Source organism: Garra rufa, chromosome 15, assembly GCF_049309525.1.
Source record: "Garra rufa chromosome 15, GarRuf1.0, whole genome shotgun sequence".
NCBI classification, from domain to species: domain Eukaryota; kingdom Metazoa; phylum Chordata; class Actinopteri; order Cypriniformes; family Cyprinidae; genus Garra; species Garra rufa.
In genome coordinates this window covers 45,517,861-45,543,606 of record NC_133375.1, presented here as the reverse complement: position 1 = coordinate 45,543,606, position 25,746 = coordinate 45,517,861, and the positions used below count along the sequence as shown (strand labels likewise).

The following is a 25,746-nucleotide window of genomic DNA, read 5'->3' as shown; positions in this document are numbered from 1 at the left end:
CAAGTTTATTTGCTGCTGTAACTAGTAGTAAAGAGGAAAAGGTGATCTGTGAGCACACATTAAAAAGCCAGAAAAACATGTATTAATTGAATTCAGTGATAAAACTGACATTATTGATTACTAGTACATCTTTCTGCGGTTGGATTACATGATTCAGGATTGATTTCATTGGGTTGGTTTTATTTTTCCGATGTTCATTCAAGTGTATTTGCTGCTGTAACTAGTAGTAAAGAAGAAGAGATGATCTGTGATCTGTCAGCACACATTAAAGAGCCACAAAAACACATTTAGTGATCAAATTCAGTGATAGACTGAATTTGGAACCCAATTATGATTATTGGATGGGGGTTGGCAAATAATGTTTATTAGGTTTTGTTTGCTCATCAGCAGAAACAGCAGAGATCAATTCTTGATTTAAGAATCAATAACATGATTCATGATTGATTTCAGTGAGTTGTTCTGATTCTTCTGATGTTTATTCACGTTTATTTGCTGCTGTAACTAGTAGTAAAGAAGAAGAGATGATCGTGATCTGTCAGCACTCATTAAAGAGCCACAAAAACACATTTATTCATTGAATTCAGTGATAAAACGGACTGAATTTGGAATCCAATTATGATTATTGGATGGGAGTTGGCAAAAAATGTTCATCAAGTTTCGTTCGCTCATCAACAGAAACAGCAGAGATCAATTCTTGATTTAAGAATCGATACCAGTTTATCAGAATGAGGACTAGAAGAAATTGATTGTAATTGTTTTGTAAACCAGCTAATCAAGCCAAACCGGCGGGATCCAGGTTTAGTTTAATTCTGCTAAAGCCAGGTGTTTTCGAGAACATGACGAGTGTATAGGACGGTGTTTAACATGCCCATGTCTCTGTGATCAGGTGGTGTTTCCACGTGTGGCTCGCGTGTGTAAGAACGACCGCGGCGGCTCGCAGCGCGTTCTGGAGAAACAGTGGACGTCCTTCTTGAAGACGCGCCTCAACTGCTCCATCCCGGGAGATTCGCACTTCTACTTCAACATCCTGCAGTCCGTCACCGACGTCATCCACATCAGCGGCCGGGACGTGGTCATGGCCACCTTCTCCACGCCATACAACAGGTATCAGAGAGTTGAGTTCGTTTCTCTGGAAATGCGAGATTCCCGCGAATGAACTCATGCTGACGGGACGCGACACACAATGACCCCGTTAGTCAGACACTGCTCTGAGATTCACAGTTCATACAGGCACAATCCGGCCCTTGTGTGCCGCTCGCGCTCGTCTGGGTCGCAGTGATTCACAGTTTTGTTATTTAGCTGAAAGCGTGTTGAATGTGTGTTACAGTATCCCGGGATCGGCCGTCTGCGCGTACGACATGGCAGACATTGCGGCGGCCTTCACCGGGCGCTTCAAAGAGCAGAAGTCGCCCGATTCCACCTGGACGCCCGTCCCAGAGGAGAAGGTGCCCAGACCCAGGTATCTGTCCCATACGCTTCATCTGAGCAAACCACTCCAGATTCAATATCCGCTTTAAGCCGAGACAAACCCATACTTTTTTACATTTTGCTTCCATATCACGTCTGTTCTTTCAGACTAGTGGAAAGAAAATATCCCAAACACACACTGAAGTGTTTGTTATTGCTTTTTCCGCCTGTAGATTTCGATCTCAATCCATATCTTTAAAGAGTTTTTTTCTCTCTCTAACACTGAACTCAGTTTTAAAACTACAGTTTTATTCCTCTCTATATTCTGAAGGTTTGTTCATATGTCATCCACACAACATTTCACTCCTCAAAACATGGTGAAAATGATTGTTTTCTGTCTGTTGACTATTTTCTGATGTATGCGAAAACGAGAAATCCAAAATCCCCTCTGGAAACATTTTTAACCCTAATATGACAACAAAATCACACAAGAACTTTGAACCTGACTTTATGCAGTATTGCATGCAAATCAGTGCATATTTAATTAGATAATGGCTCATTTGCATATTTAAATAACATTTTAGAAAATGTGTAATACAGAACAATTGTCTTAATGTACTATAATTGATCAAATGGGGAAATATGGTGATATTGATTAGTTAAAGTAAACTACTATTACTAGTTATGAACCCATAATGCGGTCAGTAAACCTGGAACTTAATTCAACATCCTATAACAACTGATAACCAATCAGAATCAGCTATTCAACATGTTCCGGGATTATCAACATTAATGCATGCATGCATAGTCATGCGTGGCATTATTGATCTCTAGTTGTTTTCTTGACGGATTACATGATTCATGCTGTTCTTATTTTATTGCTTTTTTTGTTTTTTCATCTGTAGATTTCAATCTCAATCCATATCTTTAAAGAGTTTTTTCTCTTACAAACACTGAACTTTACAGTTTTATTCCTCTCTATATTCTGAAGGAAAACATGGTGAAAATTATTGTTTTCTGCCTGTTGACTATTTTCTGATGAAATTTAAAAATCCCCTTTGGAAAAATCTTTAACTCTAATATGACAACAAAATCAAACTTTGAAATTTTAATCCTGACTTTACCCAATATTGCATGCCAATCAGTGCATATTTAATTAGATAATGCCTCATTTGCATATTTAAATAGCATTACCGAAAATGTGTAATACAGAACAATTGTCTTAATGTACTATAATTGATCAAAGGGAAATATGGTGATATCGATTAGTTAAAGTAAACCACTAATACTAGTTATGAACCCATAATGCGGTCAGTAAACCCAGAAAATAATTCAACATCCTGTAACATCTGACAACCAATCAGAATTAGCTATTTAACATGTTCCGGGATAATCAACATTAATGCATGCATGCATAGTCATGCATGGTATTATTGATCTCTTGGGGGATTATATGATTCATAATTGATTTTCAATGAGTTGTTCTGGTGCTTTTGATGTCCATTCGAGTTTATTTGCTGCTGTAACTTGTAGTAAAGAGGATTGTTCTGTATTACAGAAAATAATTCAACATCTTGCAACATCTGACACCCAATGAGAATCAACTATTCAACATGTTCTGGGATAATCAACTTAAAAGCATGCATGCATAGTCTTAAAATGATTTAACTAGTCATGCATGACATTATTGATTTCTAGTTGTTTTATGGACGTATTACTGCAGTTGAATCACTTATTGATGGATTACACAATTCATGATTGATTTCAGTGATTTGTTCTGATTCATTTTGATGTTCATTCGAGTTTATTTGCTGCTGTAACTTGTAGTAAAGAGGATTGTTCTGCATTACAGAAAATGATTCAACATCATGCAACATCTGACACCCAATGAGAATCAACTATTCAACATGTTTTGGGATAATCAACATAAATGCATGCATGCATAGTCTTAAAATGATTTAATTTGTTAAAATAATCATTTCAGTTCGATTTTATTTTGTTTAATTTTTAATAAATGTATTAAATTAATTGCATTATTATTATTTATTAGTTCATTATTTTTTAATCAATTCTTTTGTATTTTATTTAAAAGTATTAGTATGCGTTACACACAAGTGTTTGCGAGCACGTAACTCTGCTTCTCCAGATGCCGCGGCTGATTAAATCGTCTCACAGGAGCGTTTTTACAAAGCGAAGATCTGCTTCCATATGGCTCGTCTTTGTGTCATGAACGGCGGGAATATCGCCTGCGCTGATTAACATAAAATTATGTGTTTGTGTGAAACGAGGTCAAGTGTTAATGAGAGCGACCATGCCAAACGCATCTCGCTGTAATTCTGTTTCCTCTGTGCGGGAATGAAGCGGCACATTTCCCATTCAGCAGCAGCGCAGATCCATAAACCTTACATCATCCAGCATATTTATCGCAGCTGAGATTCATTACACTGATTTAAGGATTCCGTTTATTAGAGTGATTGAGTTGTTCTGCTGTGTGTTGTTTGCGCAGGCCGGGCGTCTGCGCAGGATCTTCCTCCGGAGAGAAATTCAAAGTGTCCAACGAGTTTCCGGACGAAACGCTGAACTTCATCAAGCTTCACCCGCTGATGGACGAAGCGGTTCCTTCCATCGCCAATCGCCCGTGGTTCCTCAAGACGATGGTTCGGTGAGTGCTCGAGACGGGTCAGAGGTCCTTCAAAAGACATGAATCATGCATGAAGATTATTGTCATGCAAATATGGTTTGATGCCCATCTTCATAAGCGCTGCTCATTTTCATGGATGAATCGAGTCATTTGCATGCGATTCAGACACGCAGCCTGAGCGACTCACGAGTATCTGGAGATATTTCATGAATCGCATTACATTAAATCAGCTCGACCCTAAAGGAAAGATGCTGTTTCTCTCTTACAAAAGCAAAGCGTAAGATTGTCTTCCTATAATGAAACGGATTATGGAAGAATCATCTGTTTTAACAGAACAAAACTTGAGACTCTTTGAAACGACGTCTGGTTTCAGCCTGATAAGTTTCTGTTCATTCGGGTTTGTGTCAGTCTGCCCCAGTAAAACAGAGTTATTGAAAACACATTTGCTGAAGAAGCCTCTGTATCCGTTTCTCTCGGCTTCAAAGACTTCATTTGGAAAGAGGAAAAAAACGTGTATAATTTATTTGTTCTTCTTATTTCCATCTTGCCAGTTTTAATTACCCTGAAAATGTATTTGCATACTGATGTGGAAATTATACATACATTTGATTAACACTGAGATGAGCCGCTAATTGGAACGGCGGTCGCCAGATAACGCTTTTAATTCCTTTAGAGAGAGCGAAGCTGAAAATCAGTGGAAATTTCATTGTAATAGTGTTCATTTTGTCAGCTGGTTTTAATTTAGTCTTAGTACTGTGTCAAATGTTCGGTTTTCATCATATTCACTTTTAGTCAAGGTTTAATTGACTGAATGTCTGGGTGTTTTAGTCTAAAATTAAAATCACAATTACTGATCATGATTTTTGTCATTTGAGAAACTGCATCAGACATTGGGCCACAACAAGCATGAAAACTCTTTTTTTTTTTTTTTTTGTTAGTGAAGTGAAGTTTTGGACATAGAAAGTTTTTGTTTTTTAAACTACATTTTAGTGTCATCTTGTTAAGTCATGTTGATATACAGTAGTCTAGGGCAGGGTTGCCAGGTTTTCACAACAAACCCTGTCTAATTGCTACTCAAAACTAGCCCTGTTGCGTTTCAAAATGTGTTCCACGGGGTAAAATACACGTTTTGTGGTGGGGTTCCTCTGGTAAATTTAGCATTTCAGCAGCTAAATATTACTTTATTGGGGTCGCTTTGCTCCTCAGAACTGGACTATATAACTCGCGTTTTGTGAGTTTATATCTCACAATTCAGAATTGCAAGATACAAAGTTGCAATTGTGAGAAAAAAATTCTGAACTCTGCAAGATACAAAGTTGCAATTGCGAGAGAAAAAAGTCAGAACTTCAGGATACAAAGTCGCAGTTGCAAGAAAAAAATTCTGAATTGCAAGATACAAAGTTCCAATTGCAAGAAAAAAGTCAGAATTGTGAGATACAAAGTTGCAATTGTGAGAAAAAAATTCTGAACTCTGCAAGATACAAAGTAGCAATTGCGAGAAAAAAGTCAGAATTGTAAGATATTTATATAACTCACAATTGTGTTTTCATATCTCTCAGTTCTGAGAAAAAAAGTTAGAATTGCGAGTTTAGATGCAAAACGTCCAGAGCGCATTATTGTAAAGTGAGCACAAATTGTTTCTATCGCAGATGGATTCTCTTCACTCTCACACAAAACAGACACACTTTCTTTCGCTTACATATACGTACTCAGAAAAATAAATAAGCGCAGTCTTAAATGTATGTCCTGCATTGTCCCGCAGCTGATATATTGGCAGGTGGTGACCCTACAGTAGTCACAGTTAGTGTCTAATGATGTCAGTCTGGTCTCATCTTGGAAGAAGTCAAGTTTTCACGAATGAAATGAAGACTGCATTGTAACCCGTATTCTTTCTGTCAGGTATCGTCTGACGCGTATAGCCGTGGATAACGCCGCCGGCCCTCATCGCAACCACACTGTGGTTTTCCTGGGATCGGAGCGAGGGATCGTGCTGAAGTTCTTGGCCAAGATGCGGAGCGGCTTCTTGAACGACAGCCTGTTTCTGGAGGAGCTGAACGTCTACAACCCGGAGAAGTGTGTATTCCATTAGGACGAGCCGCTCTGTCATTTACACCCGTTTATCAGGTTACAGCGCGCGGTTAGGAAATTAAAGAGCGCTGCTGGTTTGGACCGGCAGGCCTGAGCGAACGCTCGCTGAATGATTAAAGCAAACGCAGAGCCTGGTTAATATGTGCTGACGGCCACGTCACAGCGGAATAAACAGGCAAACGCTGACCGCCAGGCTTTTTGAGGACAGCGCTGCTGCGTTTAACCGCAACCAGAGAATGTTTATCTGCTGTATTACCATTTATTATACATTCATGCATTGAGAAGATGCTTTTATCCAAGCGACTTACAAAAGAGGAACAAAGCAATTTGTCTAAGAGCTAACAATATTAGGAAGCAGACTAGAGAAGAGGAGCAAGACAGTAGAGCCATGTTACTGTGATTTACTATGTTCAAAACAATATACTGGATCATTGAATCAACGTTCAGGTGATGCTTGTTGTATGAAAGACATTCATAAATATGTAAATACATAGTAACAAGCTTAGTTCATTAACTTTCCACTTGAAGCAAATGTGTTACAAAAATGTTACAAAGCAACAGCAAGTGACACATTGAATTAAATTTGAAATTTGAAGTAAAAAGACCGAAGGAGTTTTTTGTCAAATAAACTTACTCTGCCACTCAAACGTTTGCGATCAGTAAGACTTGTAAGTCTCGTATGCTCATCAAGGCTGTATTTATTTAATCAAAAATACAGAAAAAACTGTAATATTGCAAAATGTTATTACATTATATAATAATGGTTTTTGTTTTAATATACCTAAAAATATAATTTATTCCTGTGATGCAAAGCTAAATTTTCATCAGCTGTTACTCCAGTCTTTATGCTGATTAATTATTAGAATTATCAATGTTGGAAACAGTTGTGCTGCCAAACAGTTTTTTTTTTTTTTTTTTGGAATCTGTGATTCTTTGATGAATAACAAGTTCAAAAGAACAGCATGTATTCAAAATATAAATCTTTTCAAATCACTTTTTATTAATTTTATCACATCCTTGCTGAATAAAAGTATTAATTTCTTTCAAAAAAGAAAGAATAAAAATGTACTGACCCCAAACTTTTTGTTAGAAAACCTTTCTGTTTTAAACAAATGCTGTTCTTTTTAACCTTTTATTGATCAAAGAATCCCAAAAATATTATGCAGCACTACAGTTTTCAACATTGATAATAAATCAGTATATTAGAATGATTTCTGAAGGATCATGTGACACTGAAGACTGCAGTAATGATGCTGAAAATTCAGTTTTGCATCACAGAAATAAAGTACATTTTAAAATATATTTTAAATGCAAATAATATTTCAGTTTTTTTCTGTATTTTTCAAATAAATGCAGGCTTAAGAAACGTCTTTAAAAACCATTACAAATCTTACAGATCCCAAACTTTTGAGCAACGGCGTATTAATTTGTATTTACAATGTTGATAAATCATTTTTGTGTATAAAACCGCTTGTTCAATCACAGTCGAGTCACATCTTTTTCTATAACACTTACAATACAAATTAATTTAAAACAGTTTTACAGTAATAAACAAAAAAATAACAGTGTTAATGTTGTAAAATTCTGATGTAAAGCAGCTCTACAGAAGACAATAGAGTCATGATTCAGTTCCGTTCAATAACAGAGTAAAGTTCATCAATTTATGAAAGAAGTTTATTTGCGATGTAAGCAGCTAGACTTAGGGACTAGAGTTAATGTGATGATTATTCAGGTCAATAACACTGTCCTCTTTTCAAATTCAATTCGGCTATACTGCCCTCCAAAGGCAAAGCGCAGTAACTACACATTTGGTCAAAATTGAGTTAAGGCTTAAAATGGACTTTGTGACAATGGTTTTGTCTTGTGGCAAAGTCTCCTGGTTCAATTTTGTCCTGTTTCAGAGAAACGAGAGTGTCAACACGTTTGACTAGCTGGCGTAAAAACTTTAAAGGCATTTTTCTCAGTTTCAGTGTTGGCGTAGTTACTGCACTTTGCCTTTGGAAGGCAGTATAAAGCTGACTATGAAACCGTTTCAGTTTGTTCAGGGTTAGTTCAGTTAGTTCTTGATCTGATGCGATTCTGTGTTGTTCAGGTGCAGCATTGACGGTGTGGAGGACAAGCGCATCATCAGCATGCAGATCGACAGCAGGAGTCACTCTCTATTCGTGGCCTTCACCTCATGCGTGGTCAAAGTCCCGCTGTCCCGCTGCGAACGGCACGGCAAGTGCAAAAAGTACGTCTGCTTTCTCTCCATGCGCCCGGTTCGTTCAGTTCACTGCCCGTTCTGCACGATTAACCCCTCGTGTGTGTCTCTCTCAGGTCCTGTATCGCCTCCAGGGACCCGTACTGCGGCTGGGTGTCAGAGGGCGCCTGTAAAGAAATCTCATCGGACCCAAAGTAAGGGCCTCATTCTTGGTCTCTAATTATAGACGGCGAGAGCCAAGCGCTGATGTCAGTCCTCCCTCATATTGTGGTTTGAGCTGCTGGAGTTTCTCATCTGGAAAAGAGCGTTTGACCCCACAAAACCCTCCATAACTCATCTCTTTATTAATATAGTGTATTATACGCACAGTATGTTTCCGCTGCCGTCCTCACGTGAGCTCATCAACCCGTGTTTTATACGCTGTTATTATTATTTCTCTTCTGATTGAGTTTTCCACTTCAGAAAGGGAGCCGTACGGAGGTTACGTGAGATCGGCCGGAGTGTAGGATTATAGGATACGATCTGTGTGTGAAATTCAGAAGCTTTCCTGTCGTTTCAGAAAAAGCTTTTTATGACGCTGAGAAAGAAGTAGGGCAGACATCCATATGGTTTTGAAAAACAATGGTATATCATAAAAATGATATGCTAGGGTGACCATATTTTAGTTGTTAGTCAGGGGATGAAAATATGTCCTTTCCATACCTAAACTACATATTTTACAGTCAATGTAATGCAGATTGATCATAAACAGAGCTAAAAGGCTTCCTACCACAATGGCCATCCTTCACAAAAATTAAATCATAGGTAGAATGCAAAATGTTTCAATACAAGCATTTCAGTCAAATGGAATTTATGCAGTATTTCAAACCTTTAACCCACGGGAGAAAATCAACCCACCGCAACAGTTTAAAATCAGCTTAATTCCGAGGAAAAAATGTGGATTTGGCAACCCTACATCAAACACGAGCTGCATCCAAAGCGATTTAAATACTCTGCATATTGATAGCGACTCTGTGATGTGCAACAATTTTCTATAATAGATTGTTTGCTGGAGAGGGATTAAGAAAACAGTCCTGCGTAGGGCTTTAATACAAAAACACAGACAATAATTGGCGACTGTAGAAAGCAAAAGCCGAATCCCAGACATTTTGAGCAATTTTTAGGTCCTAAAAGAGGACATGTATTATTATGTTCAAGTATTATATGGATTTTGGGCTCTTTTGCTCTGTTTTGCTTCTTGAGCAACACAGTGGTGATTCATTTGTGAATGATTCAGTGTTTTTGAAAGAATCGAGTGAGTCAGTAATTCGATAATCCAATTATAAAGGCAGTTGCTACATTTAAAAATGCATACTAGTATACTGCTCCTACCGTTTTTGCATTTTTCTATGGCATAAGCAGTAAGGGTAGTATGCTATTCCGAAATCAGCTTCGTTCCCGAAAAATCTGCCATTTTAAAGGAATTGGTTGAATGAGTGAATCAATGACTCAAAGATGGATTTTGCTGATTGATTTCATTTGATGCATTTAATTGCATTTATTAAATAAACATATGTGACCCTTGTCCACAAAACCAGTCTTAAGTAGCAAGGTTATATTTGTAGCAATAGCCAAAAATACATTGTATGGGTCAAAATTATATTTTTTTCTTTTATGCCAAAAATCATTAGGATATTAAGATCATGTTCCATGAAGATATTTAGTAAATGGCCTACCATAAATATATACAAACGTAATTTTTTATTAGTTTTATGCATTGCTAAGAACTTCATTTGAACAACTTTAAAGGAGATTTAATTATTTTATTTTTTTTGCACCCTCAGATTGCAGATTTTCAAATAGTTGTATCTCTGCCAAATAATTGACCATTTTGACTGGTTTTGTGGTCCAGGCTCATGTATGAATTCACGTAAAAGGTGACGCATGTAATAAGGTAAGAAAATTCACCTTTATAAAGGTTAAAAATTGTCCCTGGAAGTCAGTTTAAGGGAGAAATATCTTGTTTGCCCTTATAAAAACAGCCAGCTGAGAAAGAAGCATCTCTGTGTTTCTCATCTGAGCTCAGTTCATGTGCGTCTGAGGTGTTCTCGTGATTCTTCATGAGGTTCAGATCTCATCAGGGCTCTCATTGCACTCTATTTCTCTCATCTGTGAGATGATGAATCTCTCGCTGGACGGTCCAGGGTTGAATGATTTCGGGCCGCTCTTCATTACGATCCAATCAGCATCAAGGACACTTCAGAAACAAACATCTGTGTTTTTATTAATATTCACGTCACATTTATGATCCTGTCTTCTGCTTCATTTTCTCATGATATTGTTTGAACAACTCATTCATTCGCTCCAACATTTATTAATATAGTTTGAAAATGTACTTGAGATTGAAGTCAGTGAGTGTGAAATGGAGGTGTTGAAGTCACTTGCTCACTGTGTGTGTGTGTGTGTGTGTGTGTGTGTGTGTGTGTGTGTGTGTGTGTGTGTGTGTGTGTGTCACAGATGGCCGTTCGAGCAGGACGTGGAACAGGGCAACACAGATGGACTGGGCGACTGCCAAAGTAAGCAGAACCCGTTTACTGAGCGCTGGACGCTCCTCAGACACAGCTGCACTCACACACACTCACTCACACACTCCTGCACTCGTCAGAAACACTCCTTCACACCAGAAACCACAGCGACAACTATATTGGCATCCGCACCAGCGGACGATAACGCTCTGTTTATTAGAAGAGCTTCTGTTGAGCAACCGCTTTAAATGCTCCAGCTCCTTAAAGCATGCTGGATTCTGATTGGCTGTTGGAGTTTTAATTATTCATCAGCTGGATAAAAATCACTCTGAAAGTGATTCAAACAATTTTGTTCAGGTGCGGTCATATTTATCATTGCTTAGCTAAAATTTTGCCAAAAACTTCCACTTCACTCATTTTCATATTGCTTTTGGTTTGTTTGTTTTCGTTTTAAATGCTCCAGCTCTTTGAAATCAGTGGATTCTGATTGGCTGTTAGTGTTTTTAGCATTCATCAGCTGGAAAAAATGCTTTTAAAGTGATCAATGTTTGGGGTAACTCATAACAAGTAACATGAGTTCGGTAATCGCATTACTTTTTTTTAAGTAACTGCACTCTTAAAAGTAAAGCTGCTTCACGATGCCATAGAAGAACCTTTTTTTGTCTAAAATGGTTCCATAAAGAACCTTTAACATCTGAAGTACCTTTCTGTTTCACTTTGTGGTGAAAGAAGGTTCTTCAGATTATAAAAGGGTAAGAAAGAGATGGTTCTTTAAAGAACCTTTGACTGAATGGTTCTTAGTGGAGCCATAAATGGTTCTTCTATGCCTATGGCATCGCTGTGAACAACCTTTTAATGCATCTTTATTTTTAAGAGTGTAGTAAAGTAACGTCATTTACAAGAACATATCAGTTACATTTTTTTTTTCCCATTTATTGATTGAAAGGTTTTCTGCCCCCATGTTGAGAGAAATCAGGAGTTACTTTAGATGTTACTTTAGTTCTAGAATAAATGGGAACATGCAATAATTTGTATCACTCACTGATTAAAAAACTGATTTAGTATTCCTCGAAATGAATAAAAACAGTGAAATGCAATCCAGAATATGATTCAAACCTGCAGTTAAATATGTTAAATAATACAAATATCCTTCATGTATTTAATCCTGTTTTATTAACCAGCATCTTTGCTGCTGACCATCAATGATCCAATTCAAGCATATGTGACCCTAGACCACAAAACCAGTCATAAGGGTCAATTTTGTGAAAATGAGATTTATACATCATCTGAAAGCTGAATAAATAAGGACAATATCTGGTCAAGATACAACTATTTGAAAATCTGGAATCCGAGGGTGCAAAAAAATCTGAATATAGAGAAAATCGCCTTTAGAGTTGTCCAAATGAAGTTCTTAGCAATGCATATTACTAATCAAAAATTATGTTTAGATATATTTACGGTAGGAAATGTACAAAATATCTTCATGGAACATATTCTTTACTTAATATCCTAATGATTTTTGGCAGAAAAAAATACGGTGCTACTTAAGATTGTTTTGTGGTCCAGGTTCACATATGAATAAGCGAAAAATACTCAAGATGTACAAAAAAAGTTGAACTTTCTACTTCTGCGGTCTACTGTACAGACGTCAATTTACTTTTGCTCTAGGCCTGAGGCTTTTGGTGTGAAAAGGCTTTTATATTTGACAAAAATAGAACTTTTTATATTAAAAACAAACCCAGATTTAAAAAGTAACACAAAAGTGAACACATTACTTGAGATAAAAAGTAACAAAGTAACATCATTAGTTACTTTTCTAGGGAGTAACGCAGTATGCTTAAAAATAACTGTCGTTGTCATAGTTACCATTGCTCAGTGTAATTTTCCATTCTAATAGAAATTCGACTGTGGACCTGTGAAATTTTACAGAAATGTTGCCGTTATGTCGTACTGATTTTTAATTGGTAAATCTCTATGGTTATGATTATGAGTGTGAACGAGTCTTCAGTCGTCTGAGCTCTGATCTTGTTAAATGTTCTGCTGCCGCAGTTTTAAATGTGTGGTTAGATTAATTCAGTAATAAATGATGTGTGTGTGAGAAAGAGAATCACATTTGAGCCAATTAACACGTTTTTCCATTTGTCTCCAGATTCGTTCGTGGCTCTCAATGGTGAGTAAAGCTCTTGTCTCTGTCTCTGTCTCTCTCTCACGGTTATCTGCCTCTCCGCCGGCGAATGCTTCATTTCTCTGACTGCGTTTTCTTGTAGAGCATCAGCGCAGGCAGCAGGGTGTGAGCGATATTACCCAGAATGCTGCACGCGGTCAGTGTCTCCAGTGTTTCCTGTGTGTAGATGTAGTTAGAGACGCTTCTCAGCGATTCGCTCTGACCTTTCATTGCCTAATTGGACGGATCTCTGCGCTTCATAGAGCAAAGGATTGTGGGTTAGACACGGGCGAATGCAAATGACTGTTTACAGGGAATAAACACTCAGGGCTTCTCCCAAGACCTGCCAGAAATTATTCATGAAATACAATCAGGCTAAAACCACACACACACACACACACACACACACACACACACACACATGATTGACAACCCTCCCCCAGCTGCTAGAGTGAATCTGATTGGCTGAAGCAGCGATAGTGACCTATATACACTGCAAAAAATGCTTTTCTTACTTAGATTTTTTCTCGTTTCCAGCCAAAATATCTAAAAAAAATCTTGAATCAGGAAATTAGTCTCTTGATTTTAGTAAAAACAAGTCAAAATGAAGTGAGTTTTTGCTTAAAACAAGCAAAATAATCTGCCAATGGGGTAAGAAAAAAATCTTATTTCAAGCAGACAACTAGATTATTTTTCTTCCCCCATTGGCAGATTATTTTGCTTGTTTTAAGCAAAAACTCACCTAATTTTAGACACAAATTTTTGCTTGTCTAGAAAATCCTTCCTGATTCAAGATTTTTTAGATATTTTGCCTGGAAACAAGACAAAAAAACTAAGTAAGAAAATCATTTTTTGCAGTGAGCACATGTTTATTGGTAATATTAGCAATCGTCTCCTGAGCTTCATTAGCGTCCTTATGTCTGTCGCTCGATACTTCATTTATTCTGTGTTTGATGTTGTTTTCTCTCCGTTTCCAGCATAAAGCGCTCATATGCGTGTCCGTCTGGCTTTTTAAGTAATATTCCTCCGTCTGGACGACGGGTTTCACGTTCTGTTTCGCTAGTTAAAGGACGCTGGCTGTTTGGAGCTGATTTTTCTGTTGGCTTTCCTCTCGAATGTGTGTCATCGTCCTCTTCCTCTGGCTGTGGAAAATGAATTATAAAATAGAGCTGTCACAGTGATCTCGCGGCCCGTGGCGCTTTCTTAAATAAATCATTTTAATGACTGCGGCTGGGAGACGTTCGACTGGCCCACCATAAACAACGGCCACCAGCACAAAACACACACAGAGATGTGGATTAATACAAGTTTAACTAGTCCTGCCATTCACTAACTTTATCAACTAACCCCTTTGACCTAACAGAAGAGTTAATATTTTAAGATTTATAAAATATTGGAAAAAAATATATATATACACTGCTGTTCAAAAGTTTGGGATGAGTATGATTTTTTTATAGTTTTTAAAGACATTTATTTATCAAAAATACAGAAAAAGCTGTAATATTCTGAAATATTATTTCATTTTAAAATAACTTTTTCTATGTGAATACATTTTAAAATATAATTTATTCCTGTGATGAGCAGCTGAATTTTTAGCATCATTACTCCAGTCTTCAGTGTCACATGATCTTTCATAAATCTTTCTAATATGCTGATTTCTGGCATTTATTTGATTAAAAATACAGTAAAAATTCTGAAATTATATTAAAATTTAAAACAACTGTTTTCTATGTGAATATCTGTTAAAATGTAATTTATTTCTGCGATTCAAAGCTGACTTTTCAGCATCATTACTGCAGTCTTCAGTGTCACATGATCCTTCAGAAATCTTCTAATATACTCATTTACTATCAGTATTGAAAACCCTTTTTTTCATGATTCTTTGATGAAAAAAATTAAAAAGAACAGCATGTTTCTAAAAATATACACTACTGTCCAAAAGTCTGGGGTCAGTTAATGTTTATTCTTTCTTTTTTTCTCCAAGGATGTGTTAAATTAATAAAAGTTGATAGATTACATTGTTAGAAAAGATTTATATTTTCAATAAATGCTGTTCTTTTTAACATGTTATTTATCAAAGAATCCTCAAATAAAGAATAACAGGTTCCAAAACAATATTTGTCAGCACAGCTGTTTCCAACATTGATAATTCTAATAGTAAATCAGTATATTAGAATGATTTCTGAAGGATCGTGTGACACTGAAGACTGGAGTAAGAGCTGATGAAAATTTAGTTTTGCATCACAGGAATAAATTATATTTTAAAGTATATTCAAATAAAAGCCATTATTTTATATTGTAATAACATTTTGCAAATATTACATTTTTTTTCTGTATTTTTGATCAAATAAATGCAGCCTAGATGAGTATAAGAGACTTCTTTAAAAACATTACAAGTCTGATCCTAAACTTTTTAGCAGCAGTGTATATATTTAAATATATTGTAGAATAGCAGTCTATTGATATAAATTGTAGTATTTGTTTTTTATATATATATATATATATACAAAAATATTACAAAAATAAAATTTTTGATCCTTTTAAGTGTTTTACTTTGATTTGTTTTTAGTTTAAGATTTTAATTTTTTCTTTTTAATTTTTTAACCCTCAAGAACATTAGTCTGGGAAACCCTGTACTAGAGTAAACTAGCTGTTTGTTAGTGTTACTGCGGTGTTTAACTGTAGTTATGGAGTTGTTGGTCTGATACGTGACCCTGGAGCACAAAACCAGTCTTCAGTAGCGATAGCTAAAAATACATTGTATGGGTCAAAATTACAATTTTTTCTTTTATGCAAAAAATCATTAGGATATTAAGACCATATTCCATAAAGATATTTTGTAAATTTCCTACCGTAAATATATCAAAACTAAATTTTTGATTAGTAATATGCATTGCTAACAACTTCATTTGAACTTTAAAGGTGATTTTCTCAATATTTAGAATTTTTTGCATTTTCAAATAGTTGCATCTCAGCCAAATATTGTCCCATCTTAACAAACCAGACATCAATGGAAAGCTATTTATTCAGATTTCATATGATGCATAAATCTCAATTTCAAAAAATGCACCCTTATGACTGATTTTGTGGTCCACATATCTGTTCATCAGATTGATGTAGGTTGGTTAAGTCTTGATAATCATTGCAAGATCTGGTGTAATTTCACATGACCGTTTGAGCAAGTAGTTGATGTAATGGAGTTTATTCTGTGATTATGAGCAGCTTACTGTAAATTACACGGATAATCAGCACATAAACCAGTGAGATGGACGTGAATGGATGTGAAGCATTGATTAGAGTGTGAATGGTGTGTGTCTGAGAGAGATGTTAACGTGTGCTGTGCTCCAGCAGGCCTCCTCACCACTCTTCCTCCCGTCTCCGGGGGCCCGCTGGTCCGGGGCCGCATGGTCAAGCCGAAGGAGGCTGTGCCGCCGGGCGATCAGAGGGACCCGTATGTGGCCGTTCCCTCAGAGACGCAGCAGGAAAGCGCGGGTAAGCCTGGGAACGATCATCCTGTGGAGGAAATGAGCTGCTTCCAGCGTCTGCACCGTCAACACGAGACTAATCTCCGTATATGCCTTCAAAACTCTGAGATACATGCCAGAATGACACTGCGCCTCACGAAACCTTCACAGTCTAGAAATTCAGTTCAGTATTCTGCCCTCCAAAGGCAAAGTGCAGTAACTACGCCAACACTGAAACTGAGAAAAATGCCTTTACAGTTTTTACGCCAGCTAGTCAAACATGTTGACACTCTTGTTTCTCTGAAACGGGACAAAATTGAACCAGGAGACTTTGCCACAAGACAAAACAGTTGTCACAAAGTCTATTTTTAGCCTTAACTCAATTTTGGCGAAATGTGTAGTTACTGTACTTTGCCTTTGGAGGGCAGTATTGGGGATGTAACCATATCAATATCATGGTATCGCAATAGCAAAGATATGAAACGATAAGTCTTCCAGGCAAAAAGTGACGATTTTTTAAATATTCTAACATAAAAAAAAAATTTAAGTTGTGTTTTGGGTCATTATGCTTTAACACAGTATCTGTCAAACGAACTCAAACCGAAAGCACTATAAGTCTGTTTTTGTGGCACGGTTCAAAGTTGGGGAGTAACGCATTACAAATTATGTAACAATATAAAATTTTCCAAGTAACTAGTAAAGTAACGCATTACTTTTTATTTGACACAAAAAATATTGCTTTTTCAAATAAGTAACGCCAGCTACTTTCCCCTCATTTATTGATTAAAAGCTCTCCTGTCCCCATGTTGAGAGAAATTGTGAGTAAGATGTTACTTTAGTTCTAGAATAAATGTGAACATGCATTAATTCATCTCACTCACTAAAAAAACAGATACAGTGTTCTTCAAAATGAATAAAAACAGTGAAATTCAACGCAAACCTGCAATAATTAAATATGTTCAATAATACAAATATCCTTTATGTATTTAATCCCATTTTATTAACCGATGTCTTTGCTGCCGACCTTCGATGATCCAATTCATCCATACTAATAAGCAGAAATTACTCAAGATAATCTAACATTTTTTTTCCTTTTTTTATTGCTGAAGAGTTGACATTTGTTCTGCGGTCTACTGTACAGACGGCAATTTACTTTTCTCTAAACCTGAGGTTTTTGGTGTGAAAAGGCTTTTACATTTGACAAAAATAGAACTTTTTATATTAAAAACAAGCAAGCCCTGCCCAGATTTAAAAAGTAACGCAAAAGTAACGTAACGCATTACTTTCCATAAAAAGTAACCAAGTAACATAATTAGCTACTTTTTTAGGGAGTAAATCAATATTGTAACGCATTACGTTTAAAAGTAACTTTCCCCAACACTGATGATCAAAATAGGGAGAAACAGTTAAAGGGTTGAAGTTCAGGTAAAAGACTTTCTAGTTTCTGAAGTTCTGGTTTTGGTTTTCTTAGTTAAGAACATGGGTTGGAGCTTAAATTTGGAACACTCAAAGTGCATTAGATAGAAGAATTTAACTTTAAAATGTACTTTATTTAAACATTATATTGTGGACTTCATATCATGAGATTTTGATATGGTTACATTCCTATTCAGTATCAATGCAAACAACTGAGATTTTTACGCTCATGCATTTGGCAGATGCAGTTATTTTATTTTTGGTTAGCATTTATTTTATTTCAAGTAGCCAAAATAGTTTTTATGGTTTTAATTTTAGTTGTAGTTAACTATAATAAGCCTGTGTTTAACAGTGTGATCCGGAAGGACAGAAGGATTCCAGCGTTTGGCGGATCGATGCGCGTGATCGAGTGTTAGAGACGACAGCGGCGCTGAGCTCATTAGCAAACGGCAGCGTTTAATTGACATTGATTATCAATAACGAAGCGGTTGATCTCCTGACAGACAGTGATCGTGACGTCTGTGTTCATGAATCTCTCCGTTCGTGTGTTTTAACACTAAAGCGACGGGTGAATGAAGGCAGCGGAGTGTTTGACGGTCGCTGGAAGCAGTTCACATGTTTCAACGCAAACAATGGTGGCAGAAACACATCACTGCTGACGTCTGAGCCTCGGTTACAGCGTTTACCGCGGTACTGAAGCGAGGCTCGCGCGTCACATCGGCTTCTTCTCAAAGGCTTTATTCATTTGATGATTTAAATATGGGTTGCTCTGAGTTCTGCTTGAGTTTTCTTTCTGATGGTGAGCTTTGTGATGATGTTTGGTTTATGATGCATGGCTTCTGTATTCACTGCTTTTGCTGTTTTCAGACTCTTCCTCACACGGCCAGATATTTCCTTTCTGCTTAACATATTAACACGCTCATGAATATTCATGCAGGCTCCGCCCCCTCCCTCTCTCTGGTGTGTCAGTAGTGTGACGCTCAGATGTGCTGCGAACACCAGACGCTCATGATTCACCGCTTCATCAACAACAAATACACCTGTATTCCTATAGCGCTGCATACTAAATTCATGATGCAAACCTTAATCAAATCTGGGAATTTCAGCTGTAAAGCAGCTCTACAGAAGACAAAACTGTCATATTTAAGATGAGCTCAGTACCTGTGTTAATTCAGATTTGGTTCAATAACTGTAAAATGTATCATTTATGAAACAAATACAGTCTCAGCTGTAAAGCGGCTCTAAAATACAATAGTTTAATGAATCGGATCAATTCAGTTCAGTGTTGATTCAGTTCAGTTCAGCTGTTAAAATGTGCAAAATTCATCATGAAACACCAAAAATACAATAATTTTTTCTTTAAAGGAAATTAAGCTCTTTTTTTGACATTTTAGCCCAAATCTATGGAAGCCTGTTTCCACCACTGAATAAAAAATAAAGAAAGTCACAATTCTGACTTTTTTTTTTCCTCAGAATTGCACGACACAAACTCGCAATTCTGACTTTTTTTCTTGGAATTGTGAGGTATAAACTTGCAATTGCGTGTTATAAAGTCAGAATTATGGATACAGATTTGCAATTGCGAGATATAAACTTAGAATCCTGACTTTATATCTCGCAATTCAGACTTCATTTCTCAGAATTGCAATTGTTTATCTCACAATTCTGACTTTATAACTTGCAATTGTGAGTTTGAAAAAAAGGTAGAATTGCAAGTTTGTATTATGCAATTGCGAGAAAAAAAGTCAGAATGCATGATATAAGCTCACAATTTTAAGTAATAAAGTCAGAATTGCACGTTTGTATCATGCAATTCTGAGAGAAAAAAGTAGTGAGATGTAAATTTGCAATTGTTAGGAAAAAAGTCAGAAGTTTGAGATATAAACTTGCAATTGCGAGTTATAAGGTCAGAATTGTGAGGTATAAACTCACAGTTGTGCGTTATGAAGTCCAATTATGAGGGGGAAAAAGACTGATATGTTCTCAGAATTGCATTATATCTCACAATTCTGACTTTATAACTCACAATTATATATATATATATATGTGTGTGTGTATAACTCGCACTTCAGAGAAAAAAGTCACAATTGCAAGAAATAACCTCGCACATCTGTGGGAAAAAGTCAGAATTGTAAGTTTATATCTCAAACTTCTGACTTTTTTCCTCAAAATTGCAAGTTTGTCTCACAATTCTGACTTTATAACTCACAATTGCCAGTTTATATCATGTAATTCTGAGAAAAAGTTTTTATCTTGCAATTCAGACCATATTTCTCAAAATTGCGAGTTTGTTTCACAATTCTGACTTTATAACTCGCAATTGCCAGTTTATATCATGTAATTCTAAGAAAAAAATTCTGAACTGTGAGTTTTTATCTTGTAATTCTGACTTTATACCTCGCAATAGTGAGTTAATTGTTATGAGTTGTGAATTTATATCTTGCAATTTAGATTTTGTTTTTCAAATTTGCAAATTTGTCTCACAATTCTGACTTTATAACTCACAATTGCCCATTTACATCATGTAATTCTGAGAAAAAAAGTGAGATTTTATCTAGAAATTCTGACTTTATAACTTATAACTGTTTATATCTCAAAATTCTGGGGAAAAAGTCAGAAAGTCGTGCATTTGTGAGATAAAAAAAAAGTTGCAATTACCATTTTTATTTTTTATTAAGTGGCGAAAACGGGCTTCCATACCAATCCTCAAAACTGTAATGACAAAAATCATAATCTTATTAATTAATTAAATAAGATATTAATTTAATGTATTATTAAATTACCTTATGTAAATATATTATTTAAATAGTAACATACTTGTACATCATAGAAGTAGTATGTATGTTAGAACATTAATGCTGTAAATAGCCGTCATTTTCATGATCCAAAACAGCTTCTATTTTGTTTCTCCGATTTGATCTTGTGGTTTGATGTTTTGGATGAAGATGTCAGGTTGAGCTGGTGTTCACAGTACGTTTGAACCCGTGTGTGTGTTAAGTGTGTGTGTGTGTGTGTGTGTGTGTGTGTGTGTTCATGATCCTCCCCTCCTCCACCATCTGCTGCCATTGTGATTCCACAGGACCTTCATCCTCCCGATGGATCGTTCCAAGGCTGAACCTTTAATGTAGCCACAGCGTTTGACTAACCTTAATCTAGTGTGTCTCACCCTCCTCCTCGCTCAACCAGTAGACGCGCCCCTCTCTCTCTCTCTATCTCTCTGCAGACCTGTGGCTCTCGCTCGCCCATCCTCCTCCGTGGGTCTAATTTATAGGTCAATTACAGACACACACACACACACACACACACACACACACACACACACACACACACACACACACACACACACAGGAGCGTCTCTGGGGTTGGTGTTGCATTGGCTCGTGTTGGTGTGATATCAGCGGGTGGTTGAACACACACACACACACACACACACACACACACACACGGGTGTGGCTCACAAACACACAAACCCTGATCAGACGCAGTCCAACGCTACACAAAGCATTTGCATTTGCTCTTTTGTGCAGCTGGACCGTCAGAGACTGAATCAATTATCACATGATTCATATGATTCACACGAATTATATCAGTATAAAGCAGTTTCAGCACATTTACTGCAGTAAAACACACATGTGACTCTGGTGCACACGATCTTAAGTCTTCAGTAGCACAGGTATATTCGTAGCAATAGCTAAAAATACATTAGTATGGGTCAAAATGATCAATTTTATGCTTAAAATCATTAGGATACTAAATAAAGATCATGTTTCATTAAGGTTTTTGTAATGTCCTGCTGTTAATATATCAAAACTTAATTTTTGATTAGTAATATGCATTGCTAAGAACTTAATTTGCACAACTTTAAAGGAGATTTTCTCAATATTTTATTTTTTGGCACCTTCAAATTGAAGGTTTTCAAATAGTTGTATCTCAGCCAAAATATTTATTCAGCTTATTCAGATGATGTATAAATCTCAATTTTATATTTTCATGTTCATTTTAATATCAGTTTAATTTTTAGTTTAATGTGCTTTTGTCATTTTTATTATTTTTTGTTCTATATTAAATTCTATTTAATGAAATTGAGTAAAATTTTATTTTCATTTTTTGTCTTCAGTTAGTAATTTTGTGCTATTGTCATTTTTATTATTTTTATATTTTTTTTGTGAAATTCTATGTAATTAAATTCAGTTTAATTTTATTTTCATTTTTGTTTTCAGTTTGTAATTTTGTGCTTTTGTCATTTTTATAATTTTTCTTCTTTATCAAATTCTATTTAATGAAATTCAGTTTAATTTTATTTTCATTTTTGTTTTTTTCTTGTTTTTTATTTTAGTTTTAGTTGTAAGTCATTTTAGTTATTTAGTTCCAGTTAGTAATTTTATCATTTTTATTATTTTTGTTCTTTATTAAATTCTTTTTAATTAAATTAAATTCAGTTTAATTTTATTTTTATTTTAGTTTTTTTTTTAGTTGTAAGTCACTTTTAGTTTTTATTTTCAGTTAGTAATTTTGTGCTTTTGTGCTTTTGTCATTTTTATTATGTTTTGTTCTTTATTAAATTCTATTTATTTAAATTTGGTTTAATTTTATTTTCGTTTTCAGTTTGTAATTTTGTGCTTTTGTCATTTTTATAATTTTTTCTTCTTTATTAAATTCTATTTAATGAAATTCAGTTTAATTTTATTTTCATTTTTGTTTTTTTTCTTGTTTTTTATTTTAGTTTTAGTTGCAAGTAATTTTAGTTATTTAGTTCCAGTTAGTAATTTTCTCATTTTTATTATTTTTGTTCTTTATTACATTCTTTTTAATTAAATTAAATTCAGTTTAATTGTATTTTTATTTTATTTTTATTTTTTTTGTTGTTGTAAGTCACTTTTAGATTTTATTTTCAGTTAGTAATTTTGTGCTTTTGACTTTTTTTGTTCTTTATTAGATTCTATTTAATTAAATTAAGTTTAATTTTATTTTTGTTTTTGTTTTCAGTTTTAGTTGATTAATTTTATTTCAGTTTTAGTTGTAAGTCTTTTTTAGTTATTTATGTTCAGTTAGTAAGTTTAGTGCATCTACTTAAACTTACTGTATTTAAATAGCTCAAGTTTTATCTAATATTTGTTCTATTTCCGCTATATTTTAATTTGGGGTCATTCTACAGAAATGTCCACTTTTGGTATGGCAAGATGTCTTAAAATTAATTTATTTTTCCAACATTTAAACATAGACCACATAAATAGATTACCTTTAGACTTTATGAACACTCTTTTGTGCAATTATTCAAAGACCACATGTACTAGTTTTTATCTCTGACCTTCTTTGGCAATATTAAGGGTTTTTATTTAAATGTTATTTCTCAATTTTTTTTCAGCACATATCATCAGAGTTACAGAAAAATAACGAAAATGCAAGAAATAATGAGATTATGTTTTATTTATTTAATGCGGCAGAAAAACCCACAGTAACACCAGTGACACATAAGACCTGATATGCTGATCTTCACTGCTGTTCATGAGGAAGCTGACAATTATCATGAAAAATGCATTTCACAAAATGTCTGCTGCAAGGAATCAAACCACGTTGTCAGTCATAGTATACTCACTAAATGAAGTCGTTTAATCCATTTGTATTCTAGTGTTTAACAATTCTCTATCAATAAAGTAAGCTACACCAGTGACTTCAACTAAAAGCTTCATATGAAATCATGCAGATGAGAACATTTCTGAACAGTGGACTTAACACAGGCCTGTTTTCATAGATCTTTAGGAAATATGAAGAAGGAAGTGTGATTGTTATTTCAAAATAAAAGATTTTTGGTCCAGGGGACCGCTAGTTGTATTATATATTTTTATTTTTTATGCCATTTATGTTGTTGAGCTCAAAATAAAGCACTTTCTCTCTGTGAACGGCTGTGGGGATGAGCGGTTTTGCGCTGTTTGTGATTCTACATCAATCATTTAAAAACAAATATTGGCACATTGATGCTTCAAATAGGGGTAATGGTTCAAATAACATTTTGCTTCATTTTCAAATATAAAGAAATTGTAACTCTGAAGTGTTTTTTAAGGGTAATGTTTCTGTAAAGGCTAGGGACTGAAAAAAAGGCCATTTCCATAGAATGACTCTTTACTGAACAGTTTAGAATGAGTGTAGCTGTAGTTAAAGATAGCGCAGCTGTGATGTGAACATATGAACACAGAGTGCAGGAGATTCCATGCTGTTCACTGTTGATATTCACATGCAGCTCTGAGTGTGTTCTGACTGTCAGCGAGTGCAGATCCTCATCACAGTAATGAACAGAGTGTATATAGCAGCGGCGGCGCTGAATAAGACGCAGCTGTAATTCCTGTATACACTACACTGACCTCAATCTGGAGACAAAGCCTTTTAAAACACCCACAGCCTGATCCACTTCATCAGACACTCTTTACCCTGCTACTGCTCATATTTACACCCTCAGACTCAGCTGCTGTGAGAATCTGTGTTTCTGAGGATCTTCTGAGGGTCACTGAGTTAAACAGGAGCAAGAACGCTAGCACTGCTACTACATTACAGCAGCGGCAAACAGCTGAGTGCTAACACTAACGCTAGCAACATGCTAAATATGTTAGAAACATGCTAGCAACATTCTTATCATGCTAGAATCATGTTAGCAACACGTTAGCAAAAAGCTAAATATGCTATTGTGCTAGCAACACGCTACTCATGTTAGAAACATGTTAGCAAAATACGAAATATTCTAGCAACATGCTAATCATGTTAGAAACATGTTAGCAAAATACGAAATATTCTAGCATCATGCTAGAATCATGTTAGCAACACGCTAGCTAAAAGCTAAATATGCTAGCAACAAGCTAATCATACTAGAATCGTGCTAGCAACACGCTACTCATGTTAGAAACATGCTAGCAACATGTTAATCATGCTAGAATCATGTTAGCAACACGCTAGCAAAAAGCTAAATATGCTAGCAACACTCTACTCATGTTAGAAACATGCTAGCAACATGTTAATCATGCTAGAATCATGTTAACAACACGTTAGCAAAAAGCTAAATATGTTATTGTGCTAGCAACACGCTACTCATGTTAGAAACATGCTAGCAACATGTTAATCATGCTAGAATCATGTTAACAACACGTTAGCAAAAAGCTAAATATGTTATTGTGCTAGCAACACGCTACTCATGTTAGAAACATGTTAGCAAAATACGAATTATTCTAGCAACATGCTAATCATGCTAGAATCATGTTAGCAACACGCTAGCAAAAAGCTAAATATGCTAGCAAGCTAATCATACTAGAATCGTGCTAGCAACACGCTACTCATGTTAGAAACATGCTAGCAACATGTTAATCATGCTAGAATCATGTTAACAAGACGTTAGCAACAAGCTAATCATACTAGAATTGTGCTAGCAGCACGCTACTCATGTTAGCAACATGCTACTCATGTTAGAATCATGTTAGCAACACGTTAGCAAAAAGCTAAATATGCTAGCAACACGCTACTCATGTTAGAAACATGTTAGCAACATGTTAATATTCTAGCAACATGCTAATCATGCTAGAGTCATGCTAGCAACATGCTAAATATGCTAGCAACAAGTTAATCATACTGGAATCGTGCTAGCAACACGCTACTCATGTTAGCAACATGTTAATATTCTAGCAACATGCTAATCATGCTAGAGTCATGCTAGCAACAAGTTAATCATACTGGAATCATGCTAGAAACAAGCTACTCATGTTAGCAACATGTTAAATATGCTAGCAAGTTGTTAATCTTGCTTTTCTATTATTGTTAATAAATCACATACTGCTTCAGTTGGTACTACATTTAAATTTGAACATACTTCATGACCG

The 25,746-nt window shown here is 35.6% G+C and overlaps 1 protein-coding gene across 1 annotated transcript; it reads left to right on the top strand.

Annotated features, from left to right (window-relative positions):
- Positions 1-836: 836 nt before the first annotated feature.
- On the top strand, positions 837-24,460 carry LOC141287784 (semaphorin-6A-like). Its single transcript, XM_073819910.1, has 11 exons — positions 837-845; positions 887-1,104; positions 1,328-1,459; positions 3,914-4,069; positions 5,948-6,121; positions 8,229-8,369; positions 8,456-8,533; positions 10,836-10,894; positions 12,993-13,013; positions 16,359-16,577; positions 24,342-24,460. The coding sequence occupies exons 1-11, from the start codon at positions 837-839 to the stop codon at positions 24,458-24,460; spliced, it is 1,326 nt and encodes a 441-aa protein (XP_073676011.1).
- The last annotated feature ends 1,286 nt before the right edge of the window (positions 24,461-25,746 follow it).